Source organism: Somniosus microcephalus, chromosome 1 (genome assembly GCF_052327205.1).
Source record: "Somniosus microcephalus isolate GS21.2 chromosome 1, FLI_Smic_1.0, whole genome shotgun sequence".
NCBI classification, from domain to species: domain Eukaryota; kingdom Metazoa; phylum Chordata; class Chondrichthyes; order Squaliformes; family Somniosidae; genus Somniosus; species Somniosus microcephalus.
Genome location: NC_140987.1, coordinates 408,547,135 through 408,569,622, shown reverse-complemented (window position 1 = coordinate 408,569,622; position 22,488 = coordinate 408,547,135). Strand labels below are relative to the sequence as shown.

The 22,488-nt window shown below is 42.6% G+C and overlaps 1 protein-coding gene across 1 annotated transcript in view; it reads right to left on the bottom strand.

Moving 5' to 3' along the window:
• Positions 1–15,480: 15,480 nt before the first annotated feature.
• LOC147125171 (phosphatidylinositol-binding clathrin assembly protein-like) overlaps positions 15,481–22,488 on the bottom strand; it is a 140,143-nt gene continuing 133,135 nt past the window's right edge. Inside the window, exons 16-17 of the mRNA XM_085992702.1 lie at positions 20,110–20,241; positions 15,481–15,515 (exon numbers count right to left, since the gene is read on the bottom strand). Coding sequence (XP_085848828.1) covers positions 15,481–15,515; positions 20,110–20,241 — 167 coding nt within the window. The remainder of the gene's footprint in view (positions 15,516–20,109; positions 20,242–22,488) is intronic.

Genomic DNA, 22,488 nt, shown 5'->3' with positions numbered 1-22,488 from the left:
GATGAAATCCTCCTAAACTGGTCAAAAGGAACAGGGAGTAAACAGGACTGTTAATAGCAACTTTCATTTTAAAAGTTTTGAATTGAAATACTTATCTGGCAGTAAGTTAAAGATTAAAAACCAACTCAAGAGGTCTGATAGGACCTATGAACAGTTTAGGACTTTGTCTGAACCTGGTTGGGCTGCCATCTTGCAATTCCTTTTCAGGTTTCTGTTCAATTGCTAATATTTACTGGTAACCTCTTGTACCTTCTTCATTTTCCTGCTGTTATGGTCAGGAGTAGTTTCAGTTATGTTCAGCAGAGAGAAGAAAAGAAACTGCACCAAACAGGTCAATAAATATCAACATCTATTCAAGCCTGTTCAGTGGGTTGATGACCATTCAAGACAGATTGGACTGTTTTCTACTCAGCATTTCCCCACACAAAACAGATCTTGCATTTGATTGTAAATTTAGATTGGGAATCAGTAAGATAATGTAAGTTCAATGACAGTTTAAAATGATGAATAAGCCGAGTCTTGGTCTGTGTTCATCTGCCTTCATCCAGGTATTTGGTGCTTACTGAACTTTGTGTTGATGCAGCTCCGCTGTCTCTACATGAACTGCAACTGAGAGAATGGAGAAGGACATTAGTAAGAAAAACGCTTTCTAGTATGAAAAGGAACGTATGAAAATAGCCACTTTTGTTTTCATGTCAGCAATCAGAAAACCTACACGTGGCCACCTATGGTAAGTACTTCACTGGGGGGGAAGTGGGGATCGGGGGGGGGGGTTTTGTACAATTGACACTTGCCATTGCAACTACAGAAATCAAAGGTCTGGTGCACAGAAGTAGTGCCACGTTCTAACTGCCCATGAAAATGAGTCATTGAAAGTTCAAGGAAGAAATTAACTGTAATTCATTCCTTCACAAGAAGGGTGTTTGGTGCTGACTGATAAGTGGGGAAAAAAGGCCCATATGAAAGGAATAGTTTAAGTGCAATGTTTACCTGAGCTCCATTAACTGGTGCAAAAGGGTTAGTTGCCCTCATTACAGCCTGAGGATACATCATTGGCTGCTGTGTTACCACAGGCACTGTTCCCATTGCAGGTACCTGTGAATGATATTAAGTCAAAATTAACCAGTAAAAACCTAAATGACCGACAATATACCCATGCAACTATTACACAAAGAATAATTCTGTATTCCCAGGGAGTGCAGAATTAACTATATATTGCACTGAGACTGGATGGAAAGAAATATATAGCAATGTCTGCTCTTGCCATTTTCCCATGACATAAACCTCCAAAATTAATGCAACAGTGCAAAGAATGAATGAAAATTCAACATAGTTCGCTCATTTAGTTCTAAGGGTTGCCTTAGACAGTAACAGCATTGGAGGTAACCCTATAAACAAAGGGAAAACCAAAGCCACCACGAGCCCCATGGGAGAGGGCTTGCCTGGTGATACTACTGCTGCACACAAGTCTGCCATTTTAAGTCTAGCCACAAGCAGCATGACCTCTGAATCCATACATATAGCTCACCAGTGCAGTTTTCCTATTGCTGTCCATTATGGACCTTCCGCTAATGCGATGAAAATTTCAGCTAGTCTGGGAAAATCAAATGTGCAATGAGTGATTATCTGCTCCACAATATAGAGGCAAATTCAGCACCATACATAAAATGGCACTGGATTTTACTAGTGAAGCCCCCCAATATTATTAAAAGGAGATTATAGGGAAGTACTTCCACATTGAGTGCTCATTTGAGATTGGGGCAATCAGTTACATTCCTATTTCCCACATCAGGCGTCCTTATGGTCTCGCCAGGAACCTCTATGCATTCCTTACGATCGAGGTTAAGACTGCTCAAATTAATTTGATTTTCTTTCAGGTGCAGGTGGAGAGGAAGTGGGGAATAGCTGAAAGGAGAAAAGGTTTCAAGTCCTGGTCCTGAGTGGACGGACAATGTAACTCTCCTGTGAAGTCTATGTAAACACATACTTATAACCATAATATGGCAATTAGTCCAAATATTTTCCTAAAAAGGTATTGCATATATATTTGATAGGAGACATCAGGGGCTCCACAATGACTTAGTGGGTAAATGCACTACACGGTGCAACATGGAGCTATATAGTCATGGAGGTCTCAGGTTCAATCTGATCTTAGCCAAGGCAGTGCTGGGACACTGTCAGCCTCGGTGTTCTTGAGGATGGATGATGGGAGAACAATGACCAGGATGGAATTTTTTAAAAACGGTCCCCGCTCCTGATTAACACCCATTATCCATTGCTGGTAAATCTGTCTTTGAAGTTAGGAAAGGACAGGATCAAGTATGGCTATTGACAGACTGTATGGGCAACACTCCAGCACAAGTTACTGCCTTCAGGACAAGAGAGAATAGTGGAAAAAATATAAATATTAGGTACTCACCATTCCATACACAGGCACTTGAGATGTTGACACTGGGAAAGACATTGGGGCAGGCACCTGCTTTGCAAATAAAATATTTGCTAAATAATAAAGCACAAGCCTCTTTGTGATCTATCATCCAAATGGATTTAAAAAAAAGTATTACACCTCATTCGTGCCTCTACAAGAAGCTCAGAAAAGAGACCAATTGTAAACCAGGCTGCTCTCCGATACCTCCTCTATCAATTACAGCATAGCTTGTGGTCCAGGATAGTCTGCTAAAAATGCACAGCATAGCAGAGGCAAGCAAAAAGAGGAATGAGACGACACTTGGCACAGACCATAACTACGATCCCTTTTTACTGCCTTGGTAATATGTCTCATCTCAAATTTAGATAAACATTCCACACTTTACAAGTTTATTTCTTGGATGCTGTCATGTCAAAACCATCTCCAAAAGAATGAGTCCCATATTTTTTGTTGCAGACTCATGCCCACAATTCACCATTACTCATTTCAGGGGACACTGGCACCAGTATTGGGATGGGAAGGAACTGTACTGTTGGGACGGGCTCCACGTGAACCTGTCTGGGACCAGGGTCCCAGTGGAAAGGATAAATAGGGCGGTCACAAGGACTTTAAACTAGTAAATGGGGGTGGGGGGAAGGAAGAGGGCCCAGGGGGAAATAGCAGTACAAATAGTAGTTCAAAAACAAACAAAAGGGAAGAGATAGAGTAGCTGTCAGAAATTGTGCTTTAGGCACTACTGGTAAAGGGAAAACTAAAAAATGTAAAGCGATTAAACCAGGAGGGAGAAATAAGAAACGTGAGTAAAACATCAGAGTTGACAGTGTGGCCCAAATAAGCGTTATTTATACAAACGCACGGAGTATAAGGGGAAAAATGGAATGAACTGCAGGCACGAATTCAAATTGTAGGGTATGACATGACAGCCATTACTGAGACATGGCTACAAGAGAGTGTTTGAAGGCCAGGACCTCAAACCCGGCACTAAGCTCATGGTCTACAGGGCAGCAGTGATACCTGCCCTGCTGTATGTCTCAGAGACATGGACCATGTACAGCAGGCACCTCAAAGCACTGGAGAGGTACCACCAACGCTGCCTCCGCAAGATCCTGCAAATCCATTGGCAGGATAGGCGCACCAACATCAGTGTACTTGCTCAGGCCAACATCCCCAGCATTGAAGCTCTGACCACGCTCAGTCAGCTCCGATGGACGGGTCACATTGTCCGCATGCCCGATACGAGACTCCCAAAACAAGCGCTCTACTCCGAGCTCCGGCATGGCAAGAGAGCCCCAGGTGGGCAGAGGAAATGCTTCAAGGACACCCTCAAAGCCTCCTTGAAAAAGTGTAACATCCCCACCGACACCTGGGAATCCCTGGCCCAAGACCGCACAAAGTGGAGGAGAAGCATCTGGGAAGGCGCCGAACACCTCGAGACTCTTCGCCGGGAGCAAGCGGAAGCCAAGCGCAGGCAGCGCACGTCAACCCAAGCACCCCACCCACCCGCCCCTTCAACCACCGTCTGCCCCACCTGTGACAGACAGTTGGTCCCGCATTGGACTCATCAGTCACCTGAGAACTCATTTTTAATGTGGAAGCAAGTCATCCTCGGTTCCGAGGGACTGCCTAAGAAGAAGAAGATGGCTACAAGACAGTCAGGACTGGGAACTAAATATACCAGGTTATAAGGTCTACAGGACAGATAGGGAAAATGGCAGAGGGGGAGGAGTAGCCTTAGTGATGAAGGATGAAATCACTTCAATGATAAGAGACGATTTAGAGAGGTAAGCAGGCAGTGGAGACCTTATGGGTTGAATTAAGAAATAGGAAGGGATCTAAGACTGTCGTGGGAGTTGTGTATAGGCCCCCTGGCAGCAGCTCTGAAGTGCTAGATTGTATAAATGCTGAGATTAGACAAGCGTGTAGCAGAAGGCGGAATAGTTTTAATGGGGGATTTTAACATTCATATAGATTGGGAAAAGCAGACCTGTCAGAAAGGTAGTGAATTTCTTGAGTGTGTCCGGGATAGTTTTCTACAACAATATGTCCTAGAGGCAACAAGGGGGCAAGCCATATTAGATTTAGTCAGATTTTTAACAGCTTAACTGTGCGTGAACATTTATCCAATAGCAATCATAACATGAACGAGTTAAACGTAGCATTTGAAAGGGAGAAACGCGAAACAGCTACTAAGATTCTAGATTTAGGCAAGACTGACTTCAACGGGATGAGGCAAAGACTGTTCACAGAAAACTGGGCAAATCTGTTAATGGGCAAAATGACAGAAGATCAGTGGGAGATGTTTAAAAAATAATTTGTGATACAGAACCAGTTTATAACCCTGAGGGGCAAGAACTCTACTTGCAAAAAAAAACAGCCATGGCCAGCTAAAGAGGTAAGGGACAGCATAAAACTAAAGGAAAGGGCATACAAAATAGCACAAATCCTGGCGAATGGAAAACATACAAAGAACAGCAAAGGGTCACATAACAGTTGGCAAGAGCTACAAAAAGAGTATGAAAAGAAACTTGTAAGGGATATCAAAATCAATACAAAGAATTATTACTGTTACTTTAGGAAAAAGAGGGTGGTCAGGAGCAATGTTGGCCCCATAAAAACTGAAAGTGGTGATATTATCAATGACAATGGGGAAATGTTACTTTGCATCAGTATTTACAGTAGAAGGGGATAGCACGCCAGAAATCCCAAAGAAACTAATATTGAATCGGTGACAGTGACTCACTAAAATTAACATAAGTAAATTAACAGTAATGAAGAAATTAATGGCACTAAAGAGTGACAAATCCCCAGGGCCAGATGGTTTCCATCCCAGGGTTTTAAAGGAAGTAGGTGAGCACACTGCAGATGCCCCAACTATAATTCAGGAACCGTCGCTTTAAGATTGGAAAATTGCGCATGCCCCTCTGCTTTTTAAGAATGGCGAGAGGGGGAAACCAGGGAATTATAGACCAGTGAGCCTAACATCTGTTGTCGGGAAATTGTTAGAGTCTATAATTAAGGATAGGGTGACTGAACACCTCAAAAATTTTCAGCTGCTGAGAGGCAGCGTGGATTTGTGAAAGGTAGGTCATGCCTGACGAACCTGATTGAATTTTTTGAAGAGGTGACTAAAGTAGTGGACAGGGGAATGTCTATGGATGTTATTTATATGGACTTCCAGAAAGCATCTGATAAAGTCCCAAATAAAAGACTGTAATCGAAGGTAGAATTCCACAGAATTGAGGGCAAATTATTGACCTGGTTTGGAAATTGGCTGAGCAGCAGGAGACAGACAGTAGGGATAATGGGTAGGTACTCAAATTAGCAGGATGTAACTAGTGGCATCCCACAGGGATCGGTGTGGAGGCCTCAACTATTCACAATATTTATTAACGACTTAGATGATGGCATAGAAAGTAATATATCCAAATTTGCCAATGACACAAAGATTGTAGGCAGTGTAAATGAAGGCATAAAATTAGAAAGGAATATTGATCGATTAAGTCAATGGACAAAACTGTGGCAAATGGATTTCAATGTAAGCAAATGTGAGGTCATCCACTTTGGACCTAAAAAAGGATAGAACAGGGCACTTTCTAAATAGTAAAGTGCTAAAAACAGTGGAGGTCCAAAGAGACTTGGGGGGTTCAGGTACATAGATCAATTAAATATCATGAACAGGTACAGAAAATAATCAAAAAGGCTAATGGAATGCTGGCCTTTATATCTAGAGGACTAGAGTACAAGGGGGTAGAAGTTATGCTACAGCTGTATAAAACTCTGGTTAGACCACACCTGGAGTACTGTGAGCAGTTCTGGGCACCACACCCTAGGAAGGCTATATTGGTCTTGGAGGGAGTGCAATGTAGGTTTAGCAGAATGATACCCGGGCTTCAAGGGTAAGTTACGAGGAGAGATTACACAAATTAGGATTGTATTCCCTAGAATTTAGAAGGTTAAGGGGTGATCTGATCAAAATTTTCAGGATATTAAGGGGAACAGATAGGGTAGATAGAGAGAAACTAGTTCTGCTGGTTGGGGATTCTAGGACTAGGAGACATAGTCTAAAAATTAGAGCCAGACCTTTCAGGACTGAAATTAGGAAACACTTCTACACACAAAGGGTGGTAGACGTTTGGAACACTCTTTCACAAACGGCAACTGATGCTAGATCAATTGTTAATTTTAAATCGGATATTGATAGCTTTTTGTTAACCAAAGGTATTAAGGGATATGGGCCAAAGGCGGGTATATAGAGTTAGATCGCAGATCAGCCATGATCTCATTGAATAGCAGAACAGGCTCGAGGGGCTGAATGACCTACTCCTGTTCCTTTGTTTACTTCAGACTCTTGTGCATGAAGAAAAAAAAACTTTAAGAATCATCAGCTATTAACTAAATTTGAAACAAGTCCTAAAAACAAAAGAAACATGGAGGCACTTTCCCTCCTCCTCCCATGGTATTGAGGATTTGGGAAACTGATGCATGCCCAAACTTTTCCATAGAATTCCTACTGTTCAATTTACATATTGAGGGTGCTTTAGGCTCAAAGGTCACCGAGGGGAAGGTGACCAGTGAAGTGCAATATGTATCCATACCCGAGCAGGGCACAGGATCAATATACCTGCACTTTGAGTCACTATGCTCAAGCAGCAGATTGCTAAACGTGAGAGCTGCTCGAGACATTGCATTTTATGGAAGCCAAGGAGAACTTTTTAAGACCAGATGGATACACCAGAAGTTTACAAAGGAAAGTAAGGAAGTTAATTCCTGGTAAAAGGTGACAGGAGGAAGAAAATGAGCTAGAAGGTAAACAGTCAGGATGGGATCCCACAGCACTGAAATGAACCAACTTCTTTTCTGACTTGGAATGCGTGGAGTCAGTTGAGGGTCAGCTGTTGGAAGTTATTTCTGAAGGAATGGAGGAGAAGGTTGATCTACAAACCATATTTTGTATGGAGGACAGTGAGAACAAGAAATAGTGGGATACTCAATGATAAGGGAACTGACAGATATTGTATCTCTCTAGCCAAAACTGAGTCCAGTAGGGTATATTGCTTTCCTGATGAAAGGGTGAAGATCAAGGAGCGAGGGGACAGATTTTCAAGAGGCTATATGATCAACAAATGGTTGTAGTTGGCATGGGAACAAATGATCAAGGAAGAGGCTGTACACAGGAAATATAAACAGCTAGGGAGAAAAATAAAAAACAAGATTTAAAGGCAAGTATTCTTGAATACAACTTGCTCTACACCCTAATCCAGACAAAGATTAGCCAAATGAATGTGGTGTAGCAGGAATGAATGACATAGCATAGAGGGTTTCAAGTTTGTTGGGTATTAGATCTAGTTTTGGAACAGGAGGGCTGGTCTCCACCTGAACTAATTGGTGCCACTGTCCTGGCACCAAACAAAGTTGTGGGTGTGAGTTGAAACAAGTAAATTCAGAAAGGTGGGACAGAGAAACTTACTTAAGAGTAAATTGGGGGGAGGGGGGGGGGGGGAAAGAGGAGAATGGGGAAAAATAGAAGGGAGAAAAGTATCAAGGAGTAACAAACTGAATGGAGTTTAAGTATCTACATGCAAATACACAAACCATTCGCCAAGGGCCAGACTGGAAGCTGAACATATGTAACTATAAAAATTTCCAGGACACAGAGAATGCAAAAAGGGAGGATGAATTTCATTACTAAGAACTCAATCGCAGCATTAAAAAGAAATATCAAAAGATACTGATTAGCTAAAGTCCCTCTGGATTGGATTGGTGGGATTGAGCAATAAGGGTTCTGTAACAATATTCGGCATCCAATACAAATTGGCAAATAGTGAATAATGGTGGAAGAGATCTGTAAACAATTCAAAATGTTTGCAGGAATGATAGGGTTGTAATAATGAGGGAGCTAACTATCTAAAGGTAGCCTGGAATAAATAACAATAGTGGTCAAAATGGGTAAGGATTGCTGGATGCATTCAGAATTCTAAATCAGTACATTACAAGGCCAATTAAGAAATACACAGATTCTGAGTAACAAGATGTGACAAGGTAAAACACTTAGGGACCAGTGATAGTTCAGTTTGTGGTTCAAAGTAACAGATTTTCCAATTGAAAAAGAACAAATTTTAAAGGAATGAAAGGAGTCCTAGTCCAGATTAATGGGATGAAAAAAATTGATTGATAAAGTAGCAGACAAGCAGTGGGAAATATTAAAGTACAAGATGGGCAGGGCACAGGCTAAAAAAAAATGCAAGAGTAAAGGTGTTGCCTGGATAATTAAGGAGATTAGGTCAAAAATAAAGCCTAAGGAGATAGCATTCAATAACATTAAGGCTCGTTATATGGGTAAAAGACCACTTGATGATGCAGTGCACCGATACCCCAATCTACTACTACAAAGCAGATAGCATGAAAGATAACCCACCACAATATTTGGAACTTCATGAAAAGGTTTGCAATGTAATCATTTTTAGTTCAATCCAGTATAAAGAAACATTTGACCATAATATATAATCATGATGTAATACATCAATGATGCTATGCAATAAAAGCAGCATTTGACATTCTGATTCACAATTTTGGGAGATGACATTCATTAAGCGTAATATTTAAAAACATGATGATGATTCATAAGGGGTACAATCACGAACTGAATTTATGGAATTGAAAAAAGATAAAACTCAATCCAAAGATTTTTTTGTGCAAATTAATCTGCAATTCCCGCTCAAAGCACTTCTCTCTCTCACACCCCTAATGGCACATGGGTAGACTGAATCAAAGGATTATAGAAGTATAACTGTGGTTAATTTACATAACCTGGAAATGGCAATCCATAATCTCTGGATTGTTACCTGTGCCACGTGCAAATTGGCATAGGGACAAACAGATTAGAAAGTTAAATGCATGGCTCAGAGTGGTGTAGGAGGCAGGGGTTTCATTTCATGAGGCACTGGCACCAATACTGGGGAAAGAGGGAGCTGTTCTGTTGGGATGGGCTCCACTTAAACTGGGCTGGGACTAGTGTCCTGGTGAATCGAATAACTAGGGCGGTAGATAGAGCTTTAAACTAATGAAGAGGGGTCGGGGAAAATTCAGGAAAGGGTAAATTCAAAGGCAGCAAGAGAAATGTCAAGGCTGCAGAGCAGAGTAGCGATTTGGGTAAAAATAAGCAGAGTGGGTCAGGAAGGGACAGAGAGCTTAACAAAGGTAACGGGATGAGTGGCATCAGGAAAAACAGAAAAAAGTTAAAGCTAAAGGCACTATATCTGAATGCACAAAGTATTCGTAACAAAATAGATGAATTAAAAGCACAGATAGAAATAAATTGTTTTGATCTAATAGCCATTACAGAGACGTGGTTGCAGACTGACCAAGGTTAAGAACCAAATACAGGAAACTTTGGTTTATCCGGAGGTTAACTGTCCGGAATGCTCGAGCCACCGGCTAAAATCAGGAGCCGTTTCGTTGGTTTTTTTCCCCACCAGTCAGGCTCTGCAAGGCCTCGCTGAAGCTGTTGCTAAGCTACAGAGACGCTTGCAAGGTACGGCCAACTGTTTAGAAGCTGTTGCTAAGCAACAGGGTTTGTTGCCAGATACGGAGCTCAAAATCTCCGTATGTTTCAACATCAGCGCTGGTTTGTCCGGCAGTTTTGATGGGACGGCAACAGCTCGGTCCCGTCGGTGCCGGATAGCACAAAGTTTCCTGTATTCCAGATACTTGACTTTTAGAAGAGATAGGTAAAATGGAAACTGTGGGGTGGGGGCAGGCTGGGTAGCCCTGATAATAAAGAATGGGATTAAAAACAGTAGAGAGAAAGGATCTTAGCTGGAAAATCAAGACATAGAATCACTTTGGGTAGACCTAAGAAACAACAAGGGGCAGAAAACACTGGTGGGAGTAGTTCATAGGCCCCCTATCATTAGTTGTAGCGTCGTGCACAGTATAAATCAGGAAACTAGAGGTGCATGTAACAAGGGTAATGCAATAATCATGGGGGACTTTAATTTTCATATAGACTGGGCAAACCAAATTTGCAGTAATAGTGCAGAGGGCGAGTTCATGGAATGCATTCAAGGTAATTTTCTAAATCAGTATGTCGAGGAACCAACTAGGGAATAGACTATTTTAGATCTAATATTGTGCAATGAGATAGGGTTAATTAATAACCTTGTAGTAAAGGAGCCTCTGGGGAAGAGTGATCATAGTAATGATAGAATTTTATATTCAGTTTGAGAGTGATTTAGTTAAGTCCGAAACTAGGGTCTTAAATCTGAACAAAGCAAACTACATAGATATGAAAGGCCAAGGTAGAATGGAAAACTAGATTAAAAGATATGACAGTATATAAGCAATGGCAAACATTTAAAGAAACAATTCATAACTTGCAACAAATATACATTGCCTTAAGGAATAAAAACCCCCATGGGGGAAAATTGGTCCAACTTTGGTTAACAAGAGAAGTTAAAGACAGTATTAGATTAAAGGAAGAGGCTTATATTGCCAAAAAGAAGTAAGCCCGCAAAGTGGGAGGATTTTAGAATTCAGCAAAGGATGACCAAGAAATTGATAAAGGGAAAATAGAATAGGAGACTAAACTAGCACAGAAGATGTTAAAAAAAATAAATCCCAGAAATAGTGGGGAACCAAGGGACAAGTGAGAATGAGGAACTTAAAGAAATCAGTATTAGTAGAAACTATAGACCAGTTAGCCCGACATCAGTAGTAGGGAAAAATGCTAGAATTAATTATTAAGCACCTGGCAACAGGGCACTTAGAAAATAATAATAGGATTGGGCAGAGTCAACACAGATTTATGAAAGGGAAATCATGTTTGATAAATCTGTTGAGTTTTTTGAGGTTGTAACTAGCAAGGTAGATAAGGGGAAACCAGTGGATGTAGTTATATTTAGAAAGGTGCCACATAAGAGGCTATTAAACAAAATTAGGGCTCATGGGATTGGGGGTAATATACTGGCATGAACGGATGATTGGTTAACGGACAGAAAACAGAGAGTAGGAATAAGCTGGACATTTTCGGGTTGGCAGGCTATAACTAGTAGGGTACCGCAAGGATCAGTGCTTGGGCCTCAGCTATTCACAATCTATATCAATGATTTAGATGAGGGGACCGAGTGTAATATATCCAAGTTTGCTGAGGATACAAAGCTAGGTGGGAATGTATGTTGTGAGGAGGATGCAGAGGCTTCAAGGGGATATAGACATGCTAAGCGCGTGGGCAAGAACATGGCAAGCGAAATATAATGTGGAGAAATGTGAAGCTATCCACTTTGGTAGGAAAAATAGAAAAGCAAAGTATTTTTAAAATGGAGATTGGGAAATGTTGGTGTTCAGAGGGACCTGGGTGTCCTTGTACACGAATCACTGAAAGGTAACATACAGGTACAGCAAGCAATTAGGAAAGCAAATGGTATGTTAGCCTTTATTACAAAAGGATTGGAGTATAAGAATAAAGAAGTCTTACTGCAATTATATAGGGCCTTGGTGAGACCACACCTGGAGTATTGTGCACAGTTTTGGTTTCCTTATCCAAGGAAGGATATACTTGCCTTAGAGGGAGTGCAACGAAGGTTGACTAGACAGGTTTCTGGGATGGGGGGGATTGTCCTATGAGGAGAGATTGAGTAGACGAGGCCTATATTCCCTGGAGTTTAGAAGAATGAGAGGGTAGATGCTGGGAGGATGATTCCCTGGTTGGGGAGTCTACAACTAGGGATCACAGTCTCAGAATAAGGGGTCGGCCATTTGGGACTGAGATGAGGGGAAATTTTGTCAGGCAAAGAGTTGTGAATCTTTGTTTTCTCTACATCAGAGGGCTGTGGATGCTCAGTCATTGAGTATATTCAAGACAGAGATTGATAGATTTTTGGATACTATTTGGTACCAAGGGATATGGGGATAGTGCGTGAAGGTGGAATTGAGGTAGAAGATCAGCCATGATCTTCTTGAATGGCCAAATGGCCTACTCCTGTTCCTATTTCTTATGTAATGTTCTGCTGTCAAGGGGGGGGGGGGGGGGGGGGGGGAAATTCAAAAATTAAGTAGCAACGTTACACACGACAGGTGTAACTCCCCGCCCCCCCGTTTAGTATAGGGTACTTGGCAGGGGTTGAATGGGGGACTTTAATCAGAAGCGAGTCATAAGGGCCAGCCTCAAGATTAAATCAGCCCTGCACAAAGTATTTCGCTCTTAGTGGATGTATTTATGGTTATGTAGGATTCAAATTTTGCGCACTTTTGGTGGGGCATTATTGCTTTGAGAAGAGTGATGCAAGTAGAGATTGCTGGTGACACGAGACACTAGTTATAGATTGTAGCAGGAATCACGTACTTGCTTGATTCAAAGTAAATTAAGCTGTCATCAATACCTGAGTTTACAGAACCCACATTTATGAATTTATAAACATACCATTGGTGGGACGTTCATTGGCGCTGCACTCCAGGAGGTTGATGTAGTGGTCTTTGGCTGCCAGTTTGATCCTCCTGTCAATTTCCTTTCCCCACTCTGGGTCCACTGCTGATCCATTCTAGTACATAATAAAGTAGAAAGTTCAGCTTTTTGTAGGAAAAGAAACGAGAGGTGGTTTTCACCTCAATCAGTATGTGACATCACTTGATGTCCCTGCTGCAGTCTGTGGTCCTAGAATGGAACTTTCATTGCAGTTGTCATTTGCTGCAGTTCATGTTGCACCATTTCCTGGGGCGTAGGCACTTTCTAGTTAAGGAACTTGATATACCTATCAATTCATCCAATGAAAAGCGACGAGTTAAAGAAAGTAACTATAGGTTTTTATTGGCTAAATAACAGAGCCCACCCTCGTGGGTGATCGGATCCAACAAGGAGGAATACCAGCCAGTCGACCACCTTTATACCTGGGCAAGTAGGTGGAGCCATGGGCGGAGTCAGCAGTGGTCAGCCCAGGTATAACAGCGTGACAAGAGGCGACCTCGTGTAGTGATACAACAGTGTAAACAGTGATAACCATAGTGTAACGATATAACAGTGATAACCATAGTGTAACGATAGTGAACGATAAAAGTGGTTTACCACAGAACTGAAAGGCCTTCTCCAGCAAATGTGCAAAAGGACGAAGTAGTGAGGTGGATTTGTGGCAAAAAGGGGAACCTGTTGCAGGGAGAGCAGGCTCTGGTATACACTACCTGTTACTAGAGCACTTTGGAGGAAGTTGCAGCAGGTACACCATCTTTGCCAAAGCCCCTCAAATGATTATTTGGATTAAGCAGTTAGCGACAAGTAAGCCTGGTAAATAGCACTGGACTTGGCGTTCTAGATCAAGGTGGCTGCTGTAATGCAAAGTGCTGTGTGTACATTCTTCTACCAAGCTTACTACAGGTGGCAATTGTATATTTGATAAGGAAACAGAACTAGGAATGATACCTGCTGGAATGCATTGCCTGGAGGCCGGTTATGAGAACAAGTGAACAGCTGCTGCTGCGGAAGCTCTGCAACTCCAACTAGTGAAACCAGTATTCAAAGCATTATGGTGTGATGTAGATATCCAAGCTGTGTATCATGCTAACTCATCAACTGCTTAATTCAGGTCTACGTGAGGCTCTTCGGCAAAGAGGTGTGTCTACTGTGAGACAGAGTTCCTCTCCATGCTATAGTCATGAGGATGCATGGCAATGTATTCATGTTTTACGGTGAGCTGTGTGCCTCGCCATGCAAGAGCTCCTAGCACCTGATGTCAAACTAGCGAGGGCTCAAACTCATGCTGGTCAGTTGTCTAATAAACAACTAGTAACCATCCTCTCCTTGGTTTGGGGGGATGGGTGCTGGCAGTGAGGGGAGACGAGGGAAGATGGGGTCTCCTTGGAATTGAGATGGCTACAAAATGACACCTGGCAATAGAAATTTAGAAACAATTCAACCCTACACAACAGATTTAGCAATTGGATACCTGAATCAGGCAGATTTGCAGTACTCCAGGGCAAGGTTGATCAGTCAGCCAGCCAGCCAGCCTCGCTCACTATTAGAACCAGGAGGGGTAAACCTGCTACTGAAAACTGAGATTCTGCACACTATATATATCCTTAATGGGTAAGGTGGTCCAAGCTGGACAAATGGCAGGAAGCTTAGGGGATTAGTGGCTCTGGTAAGCTATATAATTTTAGCCAGTTAAATTCCATCAGTACTCTAGTGCACATTTGGGGATCTGTAAGCATTGGCTTTATCAACCTGCTCCTGTCCTCCTTAGGTAAGTGGGACCTGTCTCTAATGGGAGAGTGTGCACCTCATTACTGCAAACAGAAACTTTGGAAATAGGTGCAGATTTCTCAGTAGCTTAAATTTAGAAACTCAAACATTGCAAAGGGGTTCCATGCATGTCAGACACCCACTGACCCAAAAAACTTTCACATCAGCAGTCATGCTGCCCCAAGATGCTAACTGCCCATTTTCTATGCAGCTGTTCCCTGATGTATTTGTAACCAAAATCAAAATGGCTCCTTAACATGAGATGAGGCTTGAAAAGCTATGTTTCCACAAAAGGAAAATAAATTTGACATCCAAAATTCTATGAATTTGAAGGGGTAGCTGCATACTTTGTACCAGGCAAGGACAGTGATCCACTGAAAAGCAGGAGATATTTAGTGGTAGGAAAGGTAGTGGTTCACAGAGGGTGAGAGAGCAAACGGTGCTAGGGAGAGTCAAGTATTGGTGGAGTCAGCAATATGCTGGAAGATGTTATGCAGGCAAGTTCCAATTTACGCTTTCTTAAAAACTTTTTTTTGCTGTAAGCAAGGAATTTGTGAAAGGAAACTGAATTTTTTCTCCCCCGCACAGTACCTGATTGTTGTTTTCCCACAATAAAAACTGAACCAATCAGAATATAAATTTGAGATTAGCCCGACAGGTGAAGATTGGAGCCTTTGGAATAAGACCAACCCTGCTCCTCCTGTTCTCCCCTTTTCTCTCTTTCTCTCTCTTTCTCTCTCTTTCTCTCTCTTTCTCTCTCTTTCTCTCTCTTTCTCCTGTTAAATTCTGTTTCCTGAACCAGTAGCATTGTTAAATATTGAGGTCCTTACTTTTTCACTGGGGTTCCTCCAAAACTCAAATCTGTGAAAAGAAAAAGAAGTCACTGGAGCTTCAATGGTCAATTGTGCAATCAATCAGCACCATAGAATAGAGGCAGTAGAAATCTGCAGATAGACTAGGCAGTTTTAATTCAATTTCAAAAAAATACAAAGAAAGCAACAACAACTTGTATTTATATAGCACCTTTAACGTAGTAAAACGTCCCAAGGCGCTTCACAGGAGTGTTAACAAAATTTGACACCGAGCCACAGAAGGAGCTATTAGGGCAGATGACAAAAGCTTGGTCAAAGAGATAGGTTTTAAGGAGCGTCTTAAAGGAGGAAAGAGAGGCAGAGAGAGGGAGGTTTAGGGAGGGAATTCCAGAGCTTCGGGCCATGGCAGCTGAAAGCACGGCCACCAATGGTTGAACGATTATAATCAGGGATGCTCAAGAGGCAGAATTGGAGGAGCGCAGATATCGGAGGGTTGTACGGCTGGAGGAGATTACAGAATAGGGAGGGGCGAGACAATGGAGGGATTTGAAAACAAGGATGAGTATTTTAGAATCGAGACGTTGCTTAACTGGGAGCCAATATAGGTCAGCAAGCACAGGGGTGATGGGTGAACAGGACTTGGTGCAATTTAGGACACGGGCAGCAGAGTTTTGGATGACCTCAAGTAGGGAACGGAGTTTGTGGCGAGGACTGAAGACAACGGCTTCGGTCTTCCCAATATTTAGTTGGCAAAATTTCTGCTCATCCAGTACTAGATGCGGACAAGCAGTCTGACAATTTAGAGACAGTGGAGGGGCCGAGAGAGGTGGTGATCTGGAGCTATCTACTTTAACCCCATTTCCAAGGATGAGTATTTTAGAATCAAGATGTTGCTTAACCAGGAACCAATGTAGGTCAGTGAGCACAGGGGTGATGGGCGAACGGGACTTGGTGAGAGTTAGGCCACAGGCAGCCGCGATTTGGATGACCTAGTTTATGTAGGGTAGAACGTGGGAGGCCAGCCAGGAGTGCATTGGATTAGTCAAGTCTAGAGGTAACAAAGGCATAGATGAGGGTTTCAGCAGCAGATGAGCTGATGCGGGGCGGAGTCAGGCGATGTTACGGAGCTGGAAATAGGCGGTCTTGGTGATGGCCCGGATAGGTGGGCGAAAACTCATCTCGGGGTCAAATATGACAGCAAGGTTGTGAACGGTCTGTGCCATGGAGCGGGATGGAGTCGGTGGCTAGGGAATGAAGTTTGTGGTGGGACACGAAGACAATGGCTCTGGTTTTCCCAATATTTAGTTGGAGGAAATTTCTACTCATCGGACAAACAGTCTGGCAATTTAGAGACAGTGGAGGGGTCGAGAGAGGTGGTGGTGAGGTAGAGTTGGTATCATCAGCATACATGTCGAAGCAGCTTCAATATTTCAAGCAATTATGCCATAGCAACAGATTGCAGCAGATCACGCATCACCCTGACTCAGTGGTAGCATTTTCATCTCACGTCAGATGGTCATGTGTTCAAGTCCCATTTCAAGACTTGAAAATCTATATATATATCTATCTATCTATCTAAAAATAAGAGTGTGTCTGTCTGTCTGTCATACACTCAAAAGTTATAGAGCATACCTACACGCATGTTATATCAAAAGAAAGCGCATCATTAGGGGAGTCTAATAGGCATAATTACTTTTTGGTCAGACAAAAATTGTTCGGACACTATACAAAAAACGTTAAAAAAAAAGGACAAAATCCGCTCATTAGCAGTTGACCAATCCTACCGCTCATTAGTGTTGAGTGACATGATGGTTGACCAATCCTACAGTTCAGTGACCAATCGGTGCGTCACGGGCGGGCCTAATCCTGCAGCCTCACGAAACTTCGCCGCCATTTTTTTCATCCCCACAGCGACAGCACCAGCCAAACAAACCCCCACATTGCGGCTCCGGGAGCGGGAGGTGAGTTGGAGTCACTCGGGCCGGGCCTCACAACCGCTCGGCCCGAGACACAGAGCGGGTGGGGGAGCGTCAGCGGCCGGCCGTAAACTGCGCCACCCGCGGTGCGGCGGCCGCACGCACCGGGAGCTCAGCTGGGGTCCGTCTCGGCCCGAGCCCCCGGCCGGGCCTTCAGCGCTAGGCCCCACATGGCCACCGCGGCCGGGCTCAATTTTCAAAGCCTTTCCCCGGGTACCAAGAGGGGCAGGGCGAGAGCGCGGGGCAGGGCGAGAAAGAGTGACACAGAGCACGGGAGCGGCAGCGCCCAGCCGTAAACCGCGCGGCCCAAAAAAGCCCTGGCAACGCCGGGCCCCCCAGCTAGTATTATCTAAATTAACACTTCAGTCAATGTTCACTTATTTTTCTCCCCCCCCCCCCCCCCTGCGTGGGCCCTTTAACTAGCTGCGCGGGCGGCCCATTCAAATTTTCGCGCATGCACGGTTAGTTCCATTGAAAAGCTGGAGAGCAGCCTGCGCGGGACCTCCAGACTGCTGCATCTTAGTGGGAATGTTGGCTTCACTGTAGTACTGAGGGAGTGCTGCATTGCAAGAGAATGTCGAATGAGAAGTTAGGCCCCAGTCTACCTGTTCAGGTGGGCGCAAAAGATCCCATAGCACTATTCAGGAGAACTCCTCAGTTGTTCTTTGGTGCTCTGGTCAACATTTATTCCTCAACCACCACCACCAAAACAGGTCATCTCACTGCTGTTTGTGGGATCTTGCTGTGAGAAAATTGGCTGCCATTTTTGTCTCCATAACAAGTGACTACGCTTCAGAATTAATTCCTTGACTGTAAAGTATTTTGGGACCTCCCGAGGACATTAAAGGCACTATATAAATGCAAGTTCTTTCTTTTTCACATTGAATTTTGTTGGCTAACTCTTGCCCTCAAACAAGTTGCCGTATGAAAACATGTGTTCTGAATTTATAATATTTGCTTCCAGAGGCTCTTGTCCAATCCACAATTTGAAAACAAACTACAGTACTTGCAAGCAGGGGTCAGCAAGGAGTACACTTACACTCATCTCTTCAGCTGTACCTTCAGTCACTTTCCCCAATTCCTCAGTGCTTCATGTTTTGCCAGTCTCTCTCCCCCAACCCTTCATCATAAAGCACCCTGGGAACTATGTCAAAGACATTGGCCCAGATTTTTCTGCCAAAATAATGGTGAGGCTAATGGCGCTCACTGTTATTTATGCGCAAATGGTACAGCAACTTCAAGCAAGAGGCCGGTGCGCGGTTAAACAGTGATATCCAAAAGTTGCTGTCTGAGTTGCGCCACTCTGCCATTAGCTTCGTGAAATTGGCACCTCACTGTCTGCCTCACCACTGAAATGCATTGAATGGCATGTAGTTGCGCTGTAGATATGAATTAAACCCGCCACAGAAAGTTAAGTTAAATCAAGTCATTTCAAGTCCAAGTACTCTTAACAACGGGATAAGTATTAATTACTGCCAATCAACCTCTTTGGCACTGAAAATTAACTATTACAAGCGTGGAGTCTCATTCTTTCAGGTTTTAATTGTTAGGAGATTTTAAAAATATAAAATGTAATCTTTTTACTTTTCCTTTGTGTCTTTTTTTCCCCCTCTCTCTTCGTCATTATTTCTCTTTCTGTACCTGATTTGACATTGAATTCACCTACTCTAATTTACACTTCACTTCTCAGTCCTTATGCCGTTAATCAAATTGAAGGGTTGTGAAATTAAGGAGATACACAGTTGCTTGCCTTGTTCACTCAGATCCCGGAAACCCTGTTTCCTTCGCTGCAACATTATCAGCTCGCACTTTCGGCAACTTGCCACACATAAAATTAAAAACCTAAACGTGCAAGGGCAAGTCTAACTAATGGTAGACGGCATTAGATGTCCTGCTACAGAAAATTATGGCCTAATGCAAGTAGAAGCAATTGTTGAAAATGCACCCTTTAAGCAAGTGTACAAAAATAAATCAGCTCATTCAAGTGAGTGCATACCACTACTCATTTTTAAATCTCCCCCCCCCCCTCCCCAAGTCCTGGTCCAATGAGTCAAATGCCAGGGTTTTGAATTCACCCGAGCACTGTACTACAATTTCCCTATGTGGTAGTGTTTAATGTTGGGTGATCAATCCATTGGAAAATAGACAATGGTATTGACGAGGTTTCTCCAACCCATGCAGTCCCCCTACACCTCCAATGTCTCTCTCAATGATCATTACAGTCCCTTCCCTCTCAGGTACCCAATTATTGTCAAGCTCCGTGTTTAAGGCTACCCTTAATTTCGGTCTAAGAAAACATAAAATGGCAACATCAATTAATAACCATCAGCATAAGGAACAACACGCAGTGCAGAAAACTGGATTTCTGACTGAGATGGTACATTACAGGACACAATTTAGTCAAGATTTCTAGCTAAACTCCAATATAATTGTTAAGGAAAGAAAGTTTTGTGAGGCTTGTAAGGTTTTTGATCATTAATGGAAGTAGGTTTCTAAACTATATGGTTTTCAAATAATTACTCCAGTATGGGACCAGGCGCAACAGCCCAACCACAGCAGAAATCATTGGGATATTAGCTTTGAAAAAAAGTTACCCACAAATCACTTCTTTAGCCATTCATGGCTCTCCTCAAATAGCAATAGACTAGCTTGTTCTTAAATACGTACTGCCCACAAGGTTGGCGAGCGATGAATCCAAGTCAGTTGCTAGTAGCTTGCTATTCTGCTGGCTCACTGGGGGTGTCGTCTGATTTTTGGCAAGGAGAGTAGGCATCAGCATTTCACCTGGTTGACCAAAACCTTAGTAAGAAAATAATGGAGGCACAAAGTTAAGGCAAAGCCCACGTGTACAAACCTCCAAATTATCTTTCCAAGTTTCAAATTTCATTACCTCTTGGATAATGTAATATATTCCAAACAATGGCTCAACAGTTTCAGTACCCTCTGTATCTCGACTGTTTTCACCAATTTAATACATTGCATGCTGAGGAAGTGCGAGACACATATGGATTCCACATGCTTTATTGAAAGCTGAAATTGCTACTCAAACTGTTTTTTTATCCTAGGTACAGAAATCTGATCGAGCCACGATAAAGGCTTTGTTTGGTGGAAGGCAGAGTGATTAATGTGTTAAAAAATTCAACATTCGGCAAACTAATTTGTAATTTTCATGGACTGAAATACAACCGTTACAAGCCATTATTCTATTGTTTATTAAGATGCAGACAATTTTGGGGGGATTTTTTTCATTAAAAGGAATGCAATGTACAAATGCTCATTGTACTGTTTCATGTGTTGGGGATGAGGAAAATTAGTAAGCAGCTGCTCACGTATTATCAGAGATTGTCATTTCAAAAGTTTCCAGGCGAGAGTGCAACTGACTCAAAGTGTCAATGCAGTGCATGTACTATAAATTAACTGTGCTGTATGCCATTTTGTTTATGTTTGCTTCTGTGAATAATTATTATAAATATGAATCTGGTCAGTAGTTTAGCCTGTACTAAGTGGTCAAGTATAGTGAATGTTTTCTGCTTTTGGACAGACAGCAAATATAGTGACCATACTATTCACTCTCCAGCAGGCAATTTACCTTAATTGAAATTAATTGAGAGACTTGGGCTACACTAACTAGTACTGCAGCAAGGAGAAACAAATACAGGTTGCATTTCATTAAAGGCATGGTCTGTTTGCAGAAATAATCAAGCAGTTTACTTAAAGAAAAAGGTACCTGCAAAATGGTAAACCATATCAGTATGCAACATTTCCCCATTTACTGATCATCTCTGGTGGGGTTTCTCATGGTTAATCAGATTATGCAGCAATTTATAGGAACAGGACTTTTATATCATTTAATTCACAATGTATTATTCTGCTACAGTGGAGCTGTGCTCCTTTAAGGCAACAAAAGCTAACTGTTAAATAAACATAAGTTCAGTTCACTCAGTTTAACAGTTGTTTGAAAACGGTAAAGTGCCCATTTGTTGCAACTCCAAGTCAGAAGCATCTAATATTAATTAACTGTTACAGATGCAAAATACAGGAAACTCTTTGGTATCCGGCACTGACGGGACCGGCGTGTTGCCGGTTGATCAAAAATTCCGGATGACGGAGGGGGTTATCTACCAAGGCTATTTTTAACAAAGAATTTTTTTTTTTTAAATCAAGAAATGTGCAGTATACAGTAATTGGGTACTCACCTACAGAATGTTGTGTTAAATGGATGGTGGAAGATGCTTAATTAAGTACAGTACTGCCAGTTGAGGGTAATGCAATGCAATGACTACCAGCAGCGTGGGAGACACACAGTACCCCTGTAAAATGGCGGATCAGAAGAGACTACCGGCAGCACGGGAGAGTCAGACTCCTGTTACAGGGGTATTGAGGTGTTCCAACTTCAGACAGCGCCAAGAAGCTGAGTAGTGGCAGTTTGGAGAACTACCCCCACTGACTAACTCGGCCACCGCGGGAGACTTGGACTCGGCAACATTGCCGGTGATTGAGGTGCCGTTTAAGCGAGAGTTTCCTGTAATCTAAAATCCAATGTTTAGTAGATTCATTGATCTCATATGGCATTTCTCCAGGAAAGTTGAATATGCAGGATGTAGATGGGTGGTGGAGGGTGAATTGCTAAGATGGAGTGTTGGGGTGTTTGGAGGTAGTTATGAATGCAAGGAGAGAAGTGTGCAGTGTAAACTTGATTTTTTTTTGGCCTCCTCCTGTCTTCTAAATCTCTTCCTCCATGTAAACTATAATGCCCATATTCATGTCCACTCCTTTGTTTTGTCCCGTGGCCTTAATACTCCCAGTCTTGATCATCGATGAGGCCATCTCAAACACTTCTTGTATCCTTCAATACCAACATCCCCCCAGCCTCCTTCAATCACAATTCTCTTAGCATCTGCCGATGGGGAAAAAAAAACTCTGCACGAGTTGTTTATGACAGCACTTTCAGACTGCCAACCACCTAGCCTTTAGCCCTCCATTTGCCAAGGTTACCACTACTGAGGTTTGATCAACCACTTTTACTTTCAATGCCCTCACCCCTAG